Genomic DNA, 20,000 nt, shown 5'->3' on the forward strand with positions numbered 1-20,000 from the left:
ATGCAGCACGGAAACAAGGCTGGAAGCCCGTGAGTCAAACCCAAAAATTTCTTGGGGGGGGGGGCTCTCGGGGAATATAGTTGGGTCAGTCAGGGGACTGGAGCCAACTCCTCCTGCTTTACAGAAGGAGCCGGTGAGGGCGGATTTGGAGGGGAGTAACGCAGAGACAGTAAAGGAGCTAATGGCGAAATTGAAGGAGAAAGATATGAAGGATGTACTGGTTTGGTGCATGAGGCACGGCATCCGTCCGAATGAACGTATGGATGAGTTGATGTCACCGGGTACCGTTCTCCATACTCGTCCTGAGGTGCGTGCTAGCCGTCTGGTTAAAACAGTGCCTACACCACGCACCAAGCCTCCTGTGCGTCTCCAGAGTCCTGTGCGTCCTGTTACTGCTCCCCGCTCTAGCCCTGAGATACGTGTTCCCAGCCTAATACCACCAGTGCTGGCACCACGCACCAAGCCTTATGTGAGTTTCCAGAGCCCTGTTCCTCCTCCACGCACTCTCCCTATGGTGCGTGTCTCCAGCCCAGTGCCTCCAGTTCCGGCACCACGCACTAAGCCATCTGTGCGTCTCCAGAGCCCTGTACGCACTGTTCCTTCTCTCCGCACTCGCCCTGAGGTGCGTGCCCTCAGCCCGGTACCTCCAGTTCCGGTACCACGCACCAGGCCTATAGTGCGCTTAGAGAGGTCAGTGTGCCCTGTTCCTGCTGCCCGCACTAGCCTTGAAGTGCGTGCCGTCATCCCGTTACCTCCAGTTCCGGTACCACGCACCAGGCCTATAGTGCGCTTAGAGAGGTCAGTGTGCCCTGTTCCTGCTGCCCGCACTAGCCTTGAAGTGCGTGCCGTCATCCCGGTACCTCCAGTTCCGGCACCACGCACCAGGCCTACTGTGCACCTCAGCAGGGCAGAGTCGGCCGTCTGCCCAACGCCTTCTGCACTGCCTGTCTGCCCAACGCCTTCTGCACTGCCTGTCTGCCCAGCTCCGTCTGAGCCATCTGTCTGCCCAGCTCCGTCTGAGCCATCTGTCTGCCCAGCTCCGTCTGAGCCATCTGTCTGCCCAGCTCCGTCTGAGCCATCTGTCTGCCCAGCTCCGTCTGAGCCATCTGTCTGCCCAGCGCCGTCTGAGCCATCCGTCTGCCCAGCGCCGTCTGAGCCATCCGTCTGCCCAGCGCCTTCTGAGCCATCCGTCTGCCCAGCGCCTTCTGAGCCATCCGTCTGCCCAGCGCCTTCTGAGCCATCCGTCTGCCCAGCGCCTTCTGAGCCATCCGTCTGCCCAGCGCCTTCTGAGCCATCCGTCTGCCACGAGCCATTAGAGCCGCCCGTCTGTCCCGAGCCATTAGAGCCGTCCGTCAGTCAGGAGCCGCTAGAGCCGTCCGTCAGTCAGGAGCTGCCAGAGCCGCCAGCCAGTCAGGAGCTGCCAGAGCCGCCAGCCAGTCAGGAGCTGCCAGAGCTGCCAGAGCCGCCAGCCAGTCAGGGGCTGCCAGAGCCGCCAGCCAGTCAGGGGCTGCCAGAGCCGCCAGCCAGTCAGGAGCTGCCAGAGCCGCCAGCCAGTCAGAAGCTGCCCTACAGTCAGGAGCTGCCCTACAGTCAGGAGCTGCCCTACAGTCAGGAGCTGCCCTACAGTCAGGAGCTGCCCTACAGTCATGAGCTGCCCTACAGTCATGAGCTGCCCTACAGTCATGAGCTGCCCTACAGTCATGAGCTGCCCTACAGTCATGAGCTGCCCTACAGTCATGAGCTGCCCTACAGTCATGAGCTGCCCTACAGTCATGAGCTGCCCTACAGTCATGAGCTGCCTTACAGTCATGAGCTGCCCTACAGTCATGAGCTGCCACTCAGCCCGGACCTGCCGGAGTCCCTACGCCCGGACCTGCCGGAGTCCCTACGCCCGGACCTGCCGGAGTCCCTACGCCCGGACCTGCCGGAGTCCCTACGCCAGGACCTGCCGGAGTCCCTACGCCAGGACCTGCCGGAGTCCCTACGCCAGGACCTGCCGGAGTCCCTACGCCAGGACCTGCCGGAGTCCCTACGCCCGGACCTGCCGGAGTCCCTACGCCCGGACCTGCCGGAGTCCCTACGCCCGGACCTGCCGGAGTCCCTACGCCCGGACCTGCCGGAGTCCCTACGCCCGGACCTGCCGGAGTCCCTACGCCCGGACCTGCCGGAGTCCCTACGCCCGGACCTGCCGGAGTCCCTACGCCCGGACCTGCCGGAGTCCCTACGCCCGGACCTGCCGGAGTCCCTACGCCCGGACCTGCCGGAGTCCCTACGCCAGGACCTGCCGGAGTCCCTACGCCAGGACCTGCCGGAGTCCCTACGCCAGGACCTGCCGGAGTCCCTACGCCAGGACCTGCCGGAGTCCCTACGCCAGGACCTGCCGGAGTCCCTACGCCAGGACCTGCCGGAGTCCCTACGCCAGGACCTGCCGGAGTCCCTCAGCCCGGACCTGCCGGAGTCCCTCAGCCCGGACCTGCCGGAGTCCCTCCGCCCGGACCTGCCGGAGTCCCTCCGCCCGGACCTGCCGGAGTCCCTCCGCCCGGACCTGCCGGAGTCCCTCCGCCCGGACCTGCCGGAGTCCCTCCGCCAGGACCTGCCGGAGTCCCTCCGCCAGGACCTGCCGGAGTCCCTCAGCCAGGACCTGCCGCCCCTTATCCCGGTGCGGCCCCTTATCCCGGTGCGGCCCCTTATCCCGGTGCGGCCCCTTATCCCGGTGCTGCCCCTTATCCCGGTGCTGCCCCTTCATTTAGGTGGTGTTAGTTGGAGGGTGGTCATTGGGAGGGGGATACAGAAGCGGGGAGTGACTATGGTGGGGTGGGGACAGCGTCCGGAGCCTGAGCCACCACCGTGGTCAGATGCCCACCCAGACCCTCCCCTGGACTTTGTGCTGGTGCGCCCGGCGTTCGCACCTTGAGGGGGGGGTTCTGTCACGTTCCTGACCTGTTTTCTGTTGTTTTGTATGTGTGTGATGGTCAGGGCGTGAGTTTTGGGTGGGCAGTCTATGTTTTCCGTTTCTATGTTGGTTTTGGGTTGCCTGGTATGGCTCTTGATTAGAGGCAGGTGTTTTGCGTTTTCCTCTAATTGAGAGTCATATTTAGGTAGGGTGTTCTCACTGTTTGTTTGTGGGTGATTGTCGTCCGTGTCTGTGTCTGCACCACACGGGACTGTAGCGTTTGTTCGTTCGGTTTGTCATAGTCTGTACCTGTTCCTACGTGCTTCGTGTTTTATGTAAGTACTCATAGTTTAGGTCAGTATACATTCGTTGTTTGTTATTTTGTAATCCTTCCCAGTGTTTGTTTTCGTGTTTCGTCTTTTACCTTAATAAATTCATTATGTATTTACAACCCGCTGCATGTTGGTCGAATCACTACTCCTCCTCTTCGTATGAAGAGGAGGAGGAACATCGTTACACATAGTTCTTTTAGTTAGTTAGTTAGTTGTTTTAGTTATCTAAGTTAGTTATCTACTCCCAAATATTTAAAAATGGGAAACAATTATGATTCCATAACTAGAGACGGAGTCCTCCATCAGGGTCTTGATAGGAAGCAGGGCTGATTTGGTTTGATTTCATCTTATGATTTGAGATTAAACTGAATTTATCTATAATCTTTAATGTGTTTGGGGATTGATTGAGATACATTGTCTAGATATAGTAAAATATTGTCTTTGTATTCATGAGATGACGTGATCAGTAGATTTAAGGGAAATTGGTGTTATTTCCTTCGATTGACAAATTGCCCCCAAGGAGTTCCATGGATAGTAAAAATAGCAAAGGACAAATCGTATCACCGTGTCTGCTGCTTCAAGTGGCTCTGAACGGAGCAGAGCAGATCTTGCCTGTTATGAAGGATTGGCATATAGGATTTTAATCATATGAATGAAATTGGAGCCAATTCCCATATGTTCAAACCAGAGATATGACCATTCTAGTTGATCAAAATCCTTTTCTACATCAAGAGATAAAGCAGCCCAATGAACTGTTGTTTCTGATGAAGCATTTAAGATATGTAATAGTGGACGGAGGTTTTCCGAAGATAAACGCTTTGGTCCATGTGATCGAGAGATGGGACGACAACATTTTGGAAAACAGTTTTATCTTTTTTTGTTATTCAAAAATAGGGGAGGAATCATGTCTAAACCACTTGGTGAGAACACAGTAGCATCCTTACCTTTCTCTTATAAAAGCGGAATTAGTGCTGTATTCACATCTCTCCTAAATGAACCTTTGTGAACGGCTGTGTTAATCATTTCGAGCAATAGCGGAACTAATGGAGTCCAAAATTTGAGAGAGTGTCACGCCCTGACCTTAGAGAGCCTTTTAATGTCTCTAGTTGGTTTGGTCAGGGTGTGATTTGGGGTGGGCATTCTATGCTTTGTTCTCTATGTTTCTTTATTTCTATGTTTTGGCCGGGTATGGTTCTTAATCAGGGACAGCTGTCTATCGTTGTCTCTGATTGGGAATCATACTTAGGTAGCCCTTTTTCCCTCCGTTCAGTGTGGCTAGTTGACTTTTGTTAGTGGCACTTAAGCTTCACGGTTGTTTCTTTTGTTTCTTGTTTTGTTGGCGACATTTTCTAAAAATAAAAGGAATATGTACGCTCACCACGCTGCACTTTAGTCCATTTCTTTTGACGGCCGTGACAGAGAGATTTGGGCTGAATTTATTCGGGCTTAATTTAGAGATATTTGTTCTCCCACCGAGGCGGCTCCCTCTGTTGAGAGAAGAGGACTTCTTCATTATTTTAGAAAGGACTTAGTCGGGCTTGGTTTGGATTTACAATCAGAGGAGTAAAGTTCTTTATAGAAGCGGGAGAATATTTGATTGATTAATTTGGTTTCAGATTCAATTGTTTTCTATGTCAGCTAATTGATTATTACTGCCTAGCTTGGTGGTCAGTAATCAACTGGGATGATTACCATGGAATGAATGGTTCAGTCCAACTCAATGGATGGCCAATTCTGATCTTTTGTCTTATCCATAAATTACGTTTTATATTGACTTTGGAAAGAATATCTTCCTGGTATGAAAACAGTTTTTTTGTTGAGAACACTCTAACGCTGTTAGACAACATTTACAATTCTGATATCTACTTTAATTGTGATTTATTCAACCCAGATGCAAATGCAGGTGCATTATTTTTTTAATTAAAAACTTTCGTGGCATCCCATAGAATACGGGGGTCATCCACTGACTTTCTATTGATCATTATAAATTAATTTAGTTCAATTTCGAATTGATCACAGAGGATTTTGTAGTAATGAAACGTTGAAATGCCATCTTGTGGCTCTTTTAAGAGACTCTGAAATGTGTAAATGGGTAGTAGTAGGCGTGGTGGTCAGACAAGCTCGTATGTCGAATTTCGATGTTCTTAAAGTGTACTACTCGTAAAGTATTCAGACCCCTTGACTTTTTTTTAACGTTACAGCCTTATTCTAAAATTGATTAAATAGTTGTTTTTTCAATCAATCTACACACAATACCCCATAATGACAAAGCAAAAACAGGTTTTTAGAGTTTTTTGTAAACGTAAAAAGATATATATATATATCAAATTTACATAAGTATTCAGACCCTTCACTCAGTGCTTTGTTGAAGCACCTTTAGCAGCCATTACAGCCTCAAGTCTTCTTGGATATGACGCTACAACCTTAGCACACCTGTATTTGAGGAGTTTCTCCCATTATTATCTGAAGATTCTCTAAAGCTCTGTCAAGTTGGATGGGGAACGTTGCTCCACAGCTATTTTCAGGTCTCTCCAGAGATGTTCGACCGAGTTCAAGTCTGGGCTCTGGCTGGTCCACTCAAGTACATTCAGAGACTTGCCCTGCAGCCACTCCTGGGTTGTCCTGGCTGTGAGCTTAGGGTCGTTGTCCTGCTGGAAGGTGAACCTTCGCTGCAGTCTGAGGTCCTGCGTGCTCTGGAGCAGGTTTTCATCAAGGATCGCTCTGTACTTTGCTCCGTTCGTCTTTCCCTCGATCCTGACTGGTCTCCCAGTCCCTACTGCTGAAAAACATCCCCACAGCATGATGCTGCCACCACCATGCTTCACCGTAGGGATGGAGCCAGGTTGCGTGACGCTTGGCATTCATGCCAAAGAGTTCAATCTTTGTTTCATCAGACCAGAGAATCTTGTTTCAGTAAAACATTAAATAAGTAAACATTTTAAGACCTTTCCAGTTCAGTTATCACATTTGGTGAGTTAGCGTGACTAATGAAGAAAAAATAAAATGAAAGGAAAAATTACAAATTTGCTTAAACTGTCAATAACATACTGTAGCTGTAGGGGTAATAACATACTGTAGGGGTTAATAGCATACTGTAGGAGTAATAACATACTGTAGGAGTAATAACATGCTGTAGCTGTAGGAGTAATAACATACTGCAGCTGTAGGGGTAATAACATGCTGTAGGGGTAATAACATACTGTAATGGTAATATCATACTGTAGGAGTAATAACATACTGTAGGAGTAATAACATAATGTAGGAGTAATAACATACTGTAGGAGTAATAACATACTGTAGGAGTAATATCATACTGTAGCTGTAGGAGTAATAACATACTGTAGGAGTAATAACATACTGTAGGAGTAAAACATACTGTAGGAGTAATAACTTACTGTAGCTGTAGGAGTACTAACATACTGTAGGAGTAATAACATACTGTAGGAGTAATAACATACTGTAGGAGTAATAACATACTGTAGCTGTAGGAGTAATAACATACTGTAGGAGTAATACCATACTGTAGGAGTAATAACATACTGTAGGAGTAACAACATGCTGTAGCTGTAGGAGTAATAACATACTGTAGCTGTGGGAGTAATAACATAATGTAGCTGTAGGAGTAATAACATGCTGTAGGAGTAATACCATACTGTAGGAGTAATAACATACTGTAGGAGTAATACCATACTGTAGCTGTAGGAGTAATAACATACTGTAGCTGTAGGAGTAATAACATACTGTAGCTGTAGGAGTAATAACATACTGTAGCTGTAGGAGTAATAACATACTGTAGCTGTAGGAGTAATAACATACTGTAGCTGTAGGAGTAATAACATACTGTAGGCGTAATAACATACTGTAGGAGTAATAACATGCTGTCGCTGCAGGAGTACTAACATAATGTAGGAGTAATAACATACTGTAGGAGTAATAACATACTGTAGGAGTAATAACCTGCTGTCGCTGCAGGAGTACTAACATACTGTAGGAGTAATAACATACTGTAGGAGTAATAACATACTGTAGGAGTAATAACATGCTGTCGCTGCAGGAGTAATAACATACTGTAGGAGTAATAACATGCTGTAGCTGTAGGAGTAATAACATACTGTAGGAGTAATAACATACTGTAGGAGTAATAACATGCTGTCGCTGCAGGAGTAATAACATACTGTAGGAGTAATAACATACTGTAGCTGTGGGAGTAATAACATACTGTAGCTGTATGAGTAATAACATACTGTAGCTGTAGGAGTAATACCATACTGTAGCTGTAGGAGTAATAACATACTGTAGGAGTAATAACATACTGTAGGAGTAATAACATGCTGTCGCTGCAGGAGTAATAACATACTGTAGGAGTAATAACATACTGTAGCTGTAGGAGTAATAACATACTGTAGCTGTAGGAGTAATACCATACTGTAGCTGTAGGAGTAATAACATACTGTAGCTGTAGGAGTAATAACATACTGTAGGAGTAATACCATACTGTAGCTGTAGGAGTAATAACATACTGTAGCTGTAGGAGTAATACCGTACTGTAGGAGTAATACCATACTGTAGCTGTAGGAGTAATAACATACTGTAGCTGTAGGAGTAATAACATACTGCAGGAGTAATATCATACCATAGGAGTAATAACATACTATAGCTGTAGGGGTAATAACATACTGTAGCTGTAGGAGTAATACAATACTGTAGCTGTAGGAGTAATACCATACTGTAGCTGTAGGAGTAATAACATACTGTAGGAGTAATAACATACTGTGGCTGTAGGAGTAATAACATACTGTAGCTGTAGGAGTAATACCATACTGTAGCTGTAGGAGTAATACCATACTGCAGCTGTAAAAGTAATACCATACTGTAGCTGTAGGAGTAATAACATACTGCATGAGTAATAACATACTGTGGCTGTAGGAGTACTAACATACTGTAGCTGTAGGAGTAATAACATACTGCAGGAGTAATACCATACCATAGGAGTAATAACATACTGTAGGAGTAATAACCTACTGTAGCTGCAGGAGTAATAACATACTGTAGCTGTAGGAGTAATAACACACTGCAGGAGTAAAACATACTGTAGGAGTAATAACATCCAGTCGCTGTAGGAGTAATAACATACTGTAGGAGTAATACCATACTGTGAGATTAATAACATACTGTAGGAGTAATAACATACTGTAGCTGTAGGAATAGTAACATACTGCAGGAGTAATAACATACTGTATGAGTAAAACATACTGTAGGAGTAATACCATACTGTAGGAGTAATACCATATGGTATGAGTAATAACATACTGCAGGGGTAATACCATACTGTGGGAGTAATAACATACAGCAGGAGTAATAACATACTGTAGCTGCAGGAGTAATAACATACTGTAGGAGAAATAACATACTGTAGATGTATGAGTAATAACATACTGTAGCTGTAGGAGTAATACCATACTGTAGGAGTAATAACATACTGTAGCTGTAGGAGTAATACCATACTGTAGGAGTAATAACATACTGTAGCTGCAGGGGTAATAACATACTGTAGCTGTAGGAGTAATAACATACTGTAGCTGTGGGAGTAATAACATACTGTAGCTGTAGGAGTAATAACATACTGTAGGAGTAATAACATACTGTAGCTGTGGGAGTAATAACATACTGTAGGAGTAATAACATACTGTAGCTGTGGGAGTAATACCATACTGTAGCTGTAGGAGTAATACCATACTGTAGGAGTAATACCATACTGTAGCTGTAGGAGTAATAACATACTGTAGCTGTGGGAGTAATAACATAATGTAGCTGCAGGAGTAATAACATACTGTAGCTGTGGGAGTAATAACATACTGTAGCTGTAGGAGTAATAACATAATGTAGCTGTAGGAGTAATAACATACTGTAGCTGCAGGAGTAATAACATACTGTAGCTGTAGGAGTAATAACATACTGTAGCTGTGGGAGTAATAACATACTGTAGCTGTAGGAGTAATAACATACTGGAGCTGTAGGAGTAATAACATACTGGAGCTGTAGGAGTAATAACATACTGTAGCTGTGGGAGTAATAACATAATGTAGCTCTAGGAGTAATAACATACTGTAGGAGTAATAACATACTGTAGCTGTAGGAGTAATAACATACTGTAGCTGTGGGAGTAATAACATACTGTAGCTGTAGGAGTAATAACATACTGTAGCTGTAGGAGTAATAACATAATGTAGCTGTAGGAGTAATAACATACTGTAGGAGTAATACCACACTGTAGGAGTAATAACATACTGTAGCTGTAGGAGTAATACCATACTGTAGCTGTAGGAGTAATAACATACTGTAGCTGTAGGAGTAATACCATACTGTAGCTGTAGGAGTAATAACATACTGTAGCTGTGGGAGTAATAACATACTGTAGCTGCAGGAGTAATACCATACTGTAGCTGTGGGAGTAATAACATACTGTAGCTGTAGGAGTAATAACATAATGTAGCTGTAGGAGTAATAACATACTGTAGCTGCAGGAGTAATTACATACTGTAGCTGTAGGAGTAATAACATACTGTAGCTGTAGGAGTAATAACATACTCTAGCTGTAGGAGTAATAACATACTGTAGCTGTAGGAGTAATACCATACTGTAGCTGTAGGAGTAATAACATACTGTAGCTGTATTTTGAGCAATATGGTCTATTTCACCTTAAAAATGTATTTGCCCTCTGTTTTTATTAATCATTCATGTGCACGGTACTATATACAGAAAAAGAAAAGGGTATGGGCAGGAAATTCAGTCTATAATCTAGATCTTCACAAACATTCATCATGGCCTGTAGGCCAAGTCCTTCCTGGGAGAAAAACTCAATAACCTGCCCTAAAACGAAGGTGAACAGCAATCAACAGGAAGACAAATACCAGAAGATACTGTGTAGTAGCACATATGAGATTGGCAATGTTTCCTTAGCAGCAGCAACCTCCCCCCAAAAAAGTAATCTAGTTGAATGTCTTGTCTTTTTTTAATGCCATCTTTTTCCCATGCAGTGATTCAATGCTACTGTAGCCTCACCAGGAAGTAGCTCCAGTCTGTGTAACGCCTCGCTATATCGTCCGTTGTTCATTAATTGGTGTCATCACTGTATTGATTTCCTGGGTCCGGTTTCCCAAAAGCATCTTGGATCCTTAGGGAAACCAGGAAGTTCATCGTTGGGATAGGTTAGGGAAACCAGGAAGTTCATCGTTGGGATAGGATCCTTAGGGAAACCAGGAAGTTCATCGTTGGGATAGGATCCTTAGGGAAACCAGGAAGTTCATCGTTAGGATAGGATCCTTAGGGAAACCAGGAAGTACATCGTTGGGATAGGATCCTTAGGGAAACCAGGAAGTTCATCGTTGGGATAGGATCCTTAGGGAAACCAGGAAGTTCATCGTTGGGATAGGATCCTTAGGGAAACCAGGAAGTTCATCGTTGGGATAGGATCCTTAGGGAAACCAGGAAGTTCATCGTTGGGATAGGATCCTTAGGGAAACCAGGAAGTTCATCGTTGGGATAGGATCCTTAGGGAAACCAGGAAGTACATCGTTGGGATAGGATCCTTAGGGAAACCAGGAAGTTCATCGTTGGGATAGGATCCTTAGGGAAACCAGGAAGTTCATCGTTAGGATAGGATCCTTAGGGAAACCAGGAAGTACATCGTTGGGATAGGATCCTTAGGGAAACCAGGAAGTTCATCGTTGGGATAGGATCCTTAGGGAAACCAGGAAGTTCATCGTTGGGATAGGATCTTTAGGGAAAGCAGGAAGTTCATCGTTGGGATAGGATCTTTAGGGAAAGCAGGAAGTTCATCGTTGGGATAGGATCCTTAGGGAAACCAGGAAGTACATCGTTGGGATAGGATCCTTAGGGAAACCAGGAAGTTCATCGTTGGGATAGGATCCTTAGGGAAACCAGGAAGTTCATCGTTGGGATAGGATCCTTAGGGAAACCAGGAAGTTCATCGTTGGGATAGGATCCTTAGGGAAACCAGGAAGTTCATCGTTGGGATAGGATCCTTAGGGAAACCAGGAAGTACATCGTTGGGATAGGATCCTTAGGGAAACCAGGAAGTTCATCGTTGGGATAGGATCCTTAGGGAAACCAGGAAGTTCATCGTTAGGATAGGATCCTTAGGGAAACCAGGAAGTTCATCGTTGGGATAGGATCCTTAGGGAAACCAGGAAGTTCATCGTTGGGATAGGATCCTTAGGGAAACCAGGAAGTTCATCGTTGGGATAGGATCCTTAGGGAAACCAGGAAGTTCATCGTTGGGATAGGATCTTTAGGGAAACCAGGAAGTTCATCGTTGGGATAGGATCCTTAGGGAAACCAGGAAGTTCATCGTTGGGATAGGATCCTTAGGGAAACCAGGAAGTTCATCGTTGGGATAGGATCTTTAGGGAAACCAGGAAGTTCATCGTTGGGATAGGATCTTTAGGGAAACCAGGAAGTTCATCGTTGGGATAGGATCTTTAGGGAAACCAGGAAGTTCATCGTTGGGATAGGATCCTTAGGGAAACCAGGAAGTTCATCGTTGGGATAGGATCCTTAGGGAAACCAGGAAGTTCATCGTTGGGATAGGATCTTTAGGGAAACCAGGAAGTTCATCGTTGGGATAGGATCTTTAGGGAAACCAGGAAGTTCATCGTTGGGATAGGATCCTTAGGGAAACCAGGAAGTTCATCGTTGGGATAGGATCCTTAGGGAAACCAGGAAGTTCATCGTTGGGATAGGATCCTTAGGGAAACCAGGAAGTTCATCGTTGGGATAGGATCATTAGGGAAACCAGGAAGTTCATCGTTGGGATAGGATCCTTAGGGAAACCAGGAAGTTCATCGTTGGGATAGGATCCTTAGGGAAACCAGGAAGTTCATCGTTGGGATAGGATCCTTAGGGAAACCAGGAAGTACATCGTTGGGATAGGATCCTTAGGGAAACCAGGAAGTTCATCGTTGGGATAGGATCCTTAGGGAAAGCAGGAAGTTCATCGTTAGGATAGGATCCTTAGGGAAACCAGGAAGTACATCGTTGGGATAGGATCCTTAGGGAAACCAGGAAGTTCATCGTTGGGATAGGATCCTTAGGGAAACCAGGAAGTTCATCGTTAGGATAGGATCCTTAGGGAAACCAGGAAGTTCATCGTTGGGATAGGATCCTTAGGGAAACCAGGAAGTTCATCGTTAGGATAGGATCCTTAGGGAAACCAGGAAGTTCATCGTTGGGATAGGATCCTTAGGGAAACCAGGAAGTTCATCGTTGGGATAGGATCCTTAGGGAAACCAGGAAGTTCATCGTTGGGATAGGATCCTTAGGGAAACCAGGAAGTTCATCGTTGGGATAGGATCCTTAGGGAAACCAGGAAGTTCATCGTTGGGATAGGATCCTTAGGGAAACCAGGAAGTTCATCGTTGGGATAGGATCCTTAGGGAAAGCAGGAAGTTCATCGTTGGGATAGGATCCTTAGGGAAACCAGGAAGTTCATCGTTGGGATAGGATCCTTAGGGAAACCAGGAAGTTCATCGTTGGGATAGGATCCTTAGGGAAACCAGGAAGTTCATCGTTGGGATAGGATCCTTAGGGAAACCAGGAAGTTCATCGTTGGGATAGGATCCTTAGGGAAACCAGGAAGTTCATCGTTGGGATAGGATCCTTAGGGAAACCAGGAAGTTCATCGTTGGGATAGGATCCTTAGGGAAACCAGGAAGTTCATCGTTGAGATAGGATCTTTAGGGAAACCAGGAAGTTCATCGTTGGGATGGGATCCTTTGGGAAACCAGGTCCTGGACCATAGGCAATATAACAATAACAAAAAACAATACTCAGCATTAATATTAACATTGTTTCTTGTACCCACTTGAAGGAGTGTCCTCATCATTATCTTATGCTGAGGGCAGCATTATAGCCGGAGGTGATTTGTGCATGGATGGTATACCTGCCTATTGAGTCAGACATATTGAGGTTAGCCTTGATCTATTGGCTTGTCCACTTGTGTGTTGGGTTTTGATGTGATCCTCAAAGAAGTCTTGAGCCACCTCCTTGGCAGTGGAGAACGAGCGTGCTGTGTGTTCTGGAAGGTCAGGATGAGTTTTGCCGGTGGTGGATGAGGCTACATCTCAGATTTAGATTGGGTAGCTGGGATCTCACCTCGTTGTAGGTCTTACTCTGTTTTTAGCAGTTCTCAGGTCTGGGTCGATACTGATCCTCTTCTCTGCAAAGGTCAGAGCCCTCCCCGATAACGATTCAAGGCGAACAATTCAAGGAGATTGATTGCCCCACTTCTAATTTAGCTTGCGCTGTCACCAGATTATGGGAGTCGTACCTCTGTCCCATTGGCCTGCCTTCTCCAGACTTTCCACTTTAGTTGAAAAGGTTTCCACTTTAGGAGTTGAGCAATGCGAGTGATTCATTCAAGGGCAAAGGTAATCTCCTCACGAACAATCTCTCGGATAGTAGCAGCCAGTTGTTTGTGTTGTCTGGTGTTGAGAGGTGCCATGTTCCCACAGGTGAATTGTGAACAGACAGACTATGCTATCTGAAATAGACCTGCTCCTTTTTTCTTGTCATACAATGAACGTCCCTTAATATGGGGTTTCCAATTCATCATTTTCAGAAACCAAGTCATGTTCATTCCTATTGATTTTGCAAAAGAAAGCCCCGATAAGGCCACGTTGTTCAGTACATGCCACCGGAACCGGACACCTCTTGACCTCCTGATAACATAGGTCATAGGTCATCCTATCAGCATCATGTCCTGGTATTTAACATCCTGTTAACATCATATCCTGGTATTTAACATCCTGTCAGTATCATGTCCTGGTATTTAACATCCTGTCAACATCATGTCCTGGTATTTAACATCCTGTCAACATCATGTCCTGGTATTTAACATCCTGTCAACATCATGTCCTGGTATTTAACATCCTGTCAACATCATGTCCTGGTATTTAACATCCTGTCAGCATCATATCCTGGTATTTAACATCCTGTCAGCATCATGTCCTGGTATTTAACATCCTGTCAGCATCCTGTCCTGGTATTTAACATCCTGTCAGCATCATGTCCTGATATTTAACATCCTGTCAACATCATGTCCTTGTATTTAACATCCTGTCAACATCATGTCCTGGTATTTAACATCCTGTCAACATCATGTCCTGGTATTTAACATCCTGTCAACATCATGTCCTGGTATTTAACATCCTGTCAACATGTCCTGGTATTTAACATCCTGTCAACATCATGTCCTGGTATTTAACATCCTGTCAGTATCATGTCCTGGTATTTAACATCCTGTCAACATCATGTCCTGGTATTTAACATCCTGTCAACATCATGTCCTGGTATTTAACATCCTGTCAACATCATGTCCTGGTATTTAACATCATGTCAACATCATGTCCTGGTATTTAACATCCTGTCAACATCATATCCTGGTATTTAACATCCTGTCAACATCATGTCCTGGTATTTAACATCCTGTCAGCATCATGTCCTGGTATTTAACATCCTGTCAGCATCATGTCCTGGTATTTAACATCCTGTCAGCATCATGTCCTGGTATTTAACATCCTGTCAACATCATGTCCTGGTATTTAACATCCTGTCAGTATCATATCCTGGTATTTAACATCCTGTCAACATCATGTCCTGGTATTTAACATCCTGTCAGCATCATGTCCTGGTATTTAACATCCTGTCAACATCATGTCCTGGTATTTAACATCCTGTCAGTATCATGTCCTGGTATTTAACATCCTGTCAGTATCATGTCCTGGTATTTAACATCCTGTCAGCATCATGTCCTGGTATTTAACATCCTGTCAGCATCATGTCCTGGTATTTAACATCCTGTCAACATCATGTCCTGGTATTTAACATCCTGTCAGTATCATGTCCTGGTATTTAACATCCTGTCAGTATCATGTCCTGGTATTTAACATCCTGTCAGTATCATGTCCTGGTATTTAACATCCTGTCAGCATCATGTCCTGGTATTTAACATCCTGTCAGCATCATGTCCTGGTATTTAACATCCTGTCAGTATCATGTCCTGGTATTTAACATCATGTCAGCATCATGTCCTGGTATTTAACATCCTGTCAGCATCATGTCCTGGTATTTAACAGCCTGTCAGCATCATGTCCTGGTATTTAACACCCTGTCAGTATCATGTCCTGGTATTTAACATCCTGTCAACATCATATCCTGGTATTTAACATCCTGTCAGCATCATGTCCTGGTATTTAACATCCTGTCAGTATCATGTCCTGGTATTTAACATCCTGTCAGCATCATGTCCTGGTATTTAACATCCTGTCAGCATCATGTCCTGATATTTAACATCCTGTCAACATCATGTCCTTGTATTTAACATCCTGTCAACATCATGTCCTGGTATTTAACATCCTGTCAACATCATGTCCTGGTATTTAACATCCTGTCAACATCATGTCCTGGTATTTAACATCCTGTCAACATGTCCTGGTATTTAACATCCTGTCAACATCATGTCCTGGTATTTAACATCCTGTCAGTATCATGTCCTGGTATTTAACATCCTGTCAACATCATGTCCTGGTATTTAACATCCTGTCAACATCATGTCCTGGTATTTAACATCCTGTCAACATCATGTCCTGGTATTTAACATCATGTCAACATCATGTCCTGGTATTTAACATCCTGTCAACATCATGTCCTGGTATTTAACATCCTGTCAACATCATATCCTGGTATTTAACATCCTGTCAACATCATGTCCTGGTATTTAACATCCTGTCAGCATCATGTCCTGGTATTTAACATCCTGTCAGCATCATGTCCTGGTATTTAACATCCTGTCAGCATCATGTCCTGGTATTTAACATCCTGTCAACATCATGTCCTGGTATTTAACATCCTGTCAGTATCATATCCTGGTATTTAACATCCTGTCAGTATCATATCTTGGTATTTAACATCCTGTCAGCATCATGTCCTGGTATTTAACATCCTGTCAACATCATATCCTGGTATTTAACATCCTGTCAGCATCATGTCCTGGTATTTAACATCCTGTCAGTATCATGTCCTGGTATTTAACATCCTGTCAACATCATGTCCTGGTATTTAACATCCTGTCAGTATCATGTCCTGGTATTTAACATCCTGTCAGCATCATGTCCTGGTATTTAACATCCTGTCAGCATCATGTCCTGGTATTTAACATCCTGTCAGCATCATGTCCTGGTATTTAACATCCTGTCAGTATCATATCCTGGTATTTAACATCCTGTCAACATCATGTCCTGGTATTTAACATCCTGTCAGTATCATGTCCTGGTATTTAACATCCTGTCAGTATCATGTCCTGGTATTTAACATCCTGTCAACATCATATCCTGGTATTTAACATCCTGTCAGCATCATGTCCTGGTATTTAACATCCTGTCAGTATCATGTCCTGGTATTTAACATCCTGTCAACATCATGTCCTGGTATTTAACATCCTGTCAGTATCATGTCCTGGTATTTAACATCCTGTCAACATCATGTCCTGGTATTTAACATCCTGTCAGTATCATGTCCTGGTATTTAACATCCTGTCAGTATCATGTCCTGGTATTTAACATCCTGTCAGCATCATGTCCTGGTATTTAACATCCTGTCAGTATCATGTCCTGGTATTTAACATCCTGTCAGTATCATGTCCTGGTATTTAACATCATGTCAGCATCATGTCCTGGTATTTAACATCCTGTCAGCATCATGTCCTGGTATTTAACAGCCTGTCAGCATCATGTCCTGGTATTTAACATCCTGTCAACATCATGTCCTGGTATTTAACATCATGTCAGCATCATGTCCTGGTATTTAACATCCTGTCAGTAACATGTCCTGGTATTTAACATCCTGTCAGCATCATGTCCTGGTATTTAACATCCTGTCAGCATCATGTCCTGGTATTTAACATCCTGTCAGTATCATGTCCTGGTATTTAACATCCTGTCAGTATCATGTCCTGGTATTTAACATCCTGTCAGTATCATATCCTGGTATTTAACATCCTGTCAGCATCATGTCCTGGTATTTAACATCCTGTCAGCATCATGTCCTGGTATTTAACATCCTGTCAGTATCATGTCCTGGTATTTAACATCCTGTCAGCATCATGTCCTGGTATTTAACATCCTGTCAGAATCATGTCCTGGTATTTAACATCCTGTCAGTATCATGTCCTGGTATTTAACATCCTGTCAGTATCATGTCCTGGTATTTAACATCCTGTCAGTATCATGTCCTGGTATTTAACATCCTGTCAGCATCATGTCCTTACGCTGTAAAGATGCTTAAAGTTATCAGTGGGAGATAAAGCTACTAGCGTTATCAGCATAGTGGTTAGTGGTGGTTAGTATGGTTGACCCCTATGACCCCTGGTCAACAGACGGTTGACCCCTATGAGCCCTGGTCAACAGAAGGTTGACCCCTATGACCCCTGGTCAACAGACGGTTGACCCCTATGAGCCCTGGTCAACAGACGGTTGACCCCTATGAACCCTGGTCAACAGACGGTTGACCCCTATGAGCTGTGGTCAACGGAAGGTTGACCCCTATGAGCGTAGTGCACTATAAAGGAAATAGGGTGCCAATGGGGACACAGACAGACAGACAGACAGACGGACAGACAGAGAGACAGAGAGACAGACAGACAGACGCTCAAGCCATCACCCGAAAAGTGCCTAATCATGGCCCTGAGGATCAAAAATGTTCCGGAATGATAATGGATGAGAATGGAATCCCTGGTAACAGAGAACGTTTCCGACAACTTTAAGGGAACATTCCAATTGGTTTTCAACTTGGTTTAACAGCTTTACCTTAGGTGTGAGAACAGGAGACATCCTCAATGTTTTGGTCCATGTTGTCAGAGTCCACTACAGATCCTGTGTGTCTCAGTTTGGTAGAACATGGTGCTGGCAACACCGGTATTGTGGGTTCTATTCCCACGGAGGACCAGTATGAAAATCTATACACTCTAATGTGAATATGAACGCAGATAGAAAAGTTGGGAGAAAAGTATTTTAGAGTTGTGGTGTATACTTTCAGGAAATCAGCTGATATTACTTTAAGAGTATTTTTAAGGGGGTTGAAGGTGAAAGGTAGTGACATCCACGTACAGTAAATTACATGATAGGGCATTGTGTATATGAACATCAACTAAGAATGTGGTATGTTTATGAGGATTAATTAACTTTTTCTCTCCTGATCTCTCTCTGTCTATCCCTCTGTTTTCTCTCTATTACCTCCCTCCCTCCTCTCTCTCTCCCTCTGCAGCCTGCCAGGCGTCCTGTGCCACCTGTGAGAATGACTTTGAGTGCTCTTCATGTGGGGGGTCCTTGCTATTAAACAACAGGCAGTGCGTGGCCACCTGTGACCCGGGGTCCTACCAGGACCCCACACAGTGCCTGCGTGAGTATCTATTTATCGTTCGTAGACTCACTAGAGAACGAGCGAAAGACGGAGAAAGAGAGAGAGAAAGAAAAAAGAGAGAGAGAGAGACAGAAAGAGAGAGCAAGAGTTTAGAGAGAGAGAGAGACAATTTGCCCTTTATGGAGAGATGAACCCGGATAAGAGTTCCCTAAGAAAGCTGGTCCTGGGGCTCTGTTCACAAACACAAACAGACCACACAGAGCCCCAGGACAGCAACACAATTACACCCAACCAATTCATGAGAAAACTAAAATCCGAGTAAATAGCCAGAGTGAATTTACGAACGCACCCTATCGACAGTTGTCGCAGTGACATCATGAACATTCTATCGAAATGGTTACTTGCATAGTGGAGTCTTTTGTTTAGACATTTACATTAGCTAGCTAGCTAGCTAAACAATGAACCATAATACCAACTCATAATGTTACTACCCTGGATGAATCTGCAGGTAGCTAACCAACCAGTTTCAATTTTAGCTAGCTAGCTAACACTAGTCTATAACTAGCAATGCAAATGACTCTGAGATACGAATAAAACTACTACACAGATCATACACGTAATGTTAGCTAGCGAGACAGCTAGCTAACGTTGGCGTTAGCTAGCTAGCTAAAAGTATACTTTAACTTGAAATGAAAACGTCTTTCTGAAAAAATTAGAAACGTGTCATATCTGAAAATGTAGCTAGCTAGACTATCTTACAAGTATACACGGATGGATGCTTCTCCCTCTCTGTCACGGATGCCGTTGTTGCCCTTAGTTTGAAGATGTAATCCGGAGACAGGTGTTTTATACAACAGCCTTGTGTGTGTTCTCTTTTCGACTCCCTCTGCATATTTGCAATCAAACGGCAGAATTTTCACCACATCCTTAGCCATCATACTCTAATTCCACTGATTTCAAAACCCGGTCTTCCTGGAAGTGGAGAACAACACTTCTGTACTTCTACTACGTGATATCGTATTACCTAGACATACTGACCAGCTCATGTAAACATATGTTTCCATGCCAATAAAGACCCTTAAATTGAGATTAAGAAAGAGAGAGACTTGCTTTGGCAATGTAAACATGTTTTTCCCATGCCAATAAAGCCTTTGAATTGAAATTGAGAGAGAGAGAGAGAGAGAGAGAGAGAGAGAGAGAGAGAGAGAGAGAGAGAGAGAGAGAGAGAGAGAGAGAGAGAGAGAGAGAGAGAGAGAGAGAGAGAGAGAGAGAGAGAGAGAGAGAGAGAGAGAGAGAGAGAGAGAGAGAGAGAGAGAGAGAGAGAGAGAGAGAGAGAGAGA

General features: G+C 44.4%; 1 protein-coding gene across 1 annotated transcript in view; it reads left to right on the forward strand.

Annotated features, from left to right (window-relative positions):
* The window catches only part of LOC139575377 (extracellular matrix organizing protein FRAS1-like), a 370,048-nt gene that overhangs the window by 154,282 nt on the left and 195,766 nt on the right, over positions 1–20,000 (forward strand). The window contains exon 13 of the mRNA XM_071400291.1: positions 18,565–18,699. Within this exon, the coding sequence (XP_071256392.1) occupies positions 18,565–18,699 (135 nt within the window). The remainder of the gene's footprint in view (positions 1–18,564; positions 18,700–20,000) is intronic.

Source organism: Salvelinus alpinus, chromosome 5 (assembly GCF_045679555.1).
Source record: "Salvelinus alpinus chromosome 5, SLU_Salpinus.1, whole genome shotgun sequence".
NCBI lineage: Eukaryota > Metazoa > Chordata > Actinopteri > Salmoniformes > Salmonidae > Salvelinus > Salvelinus alpinus.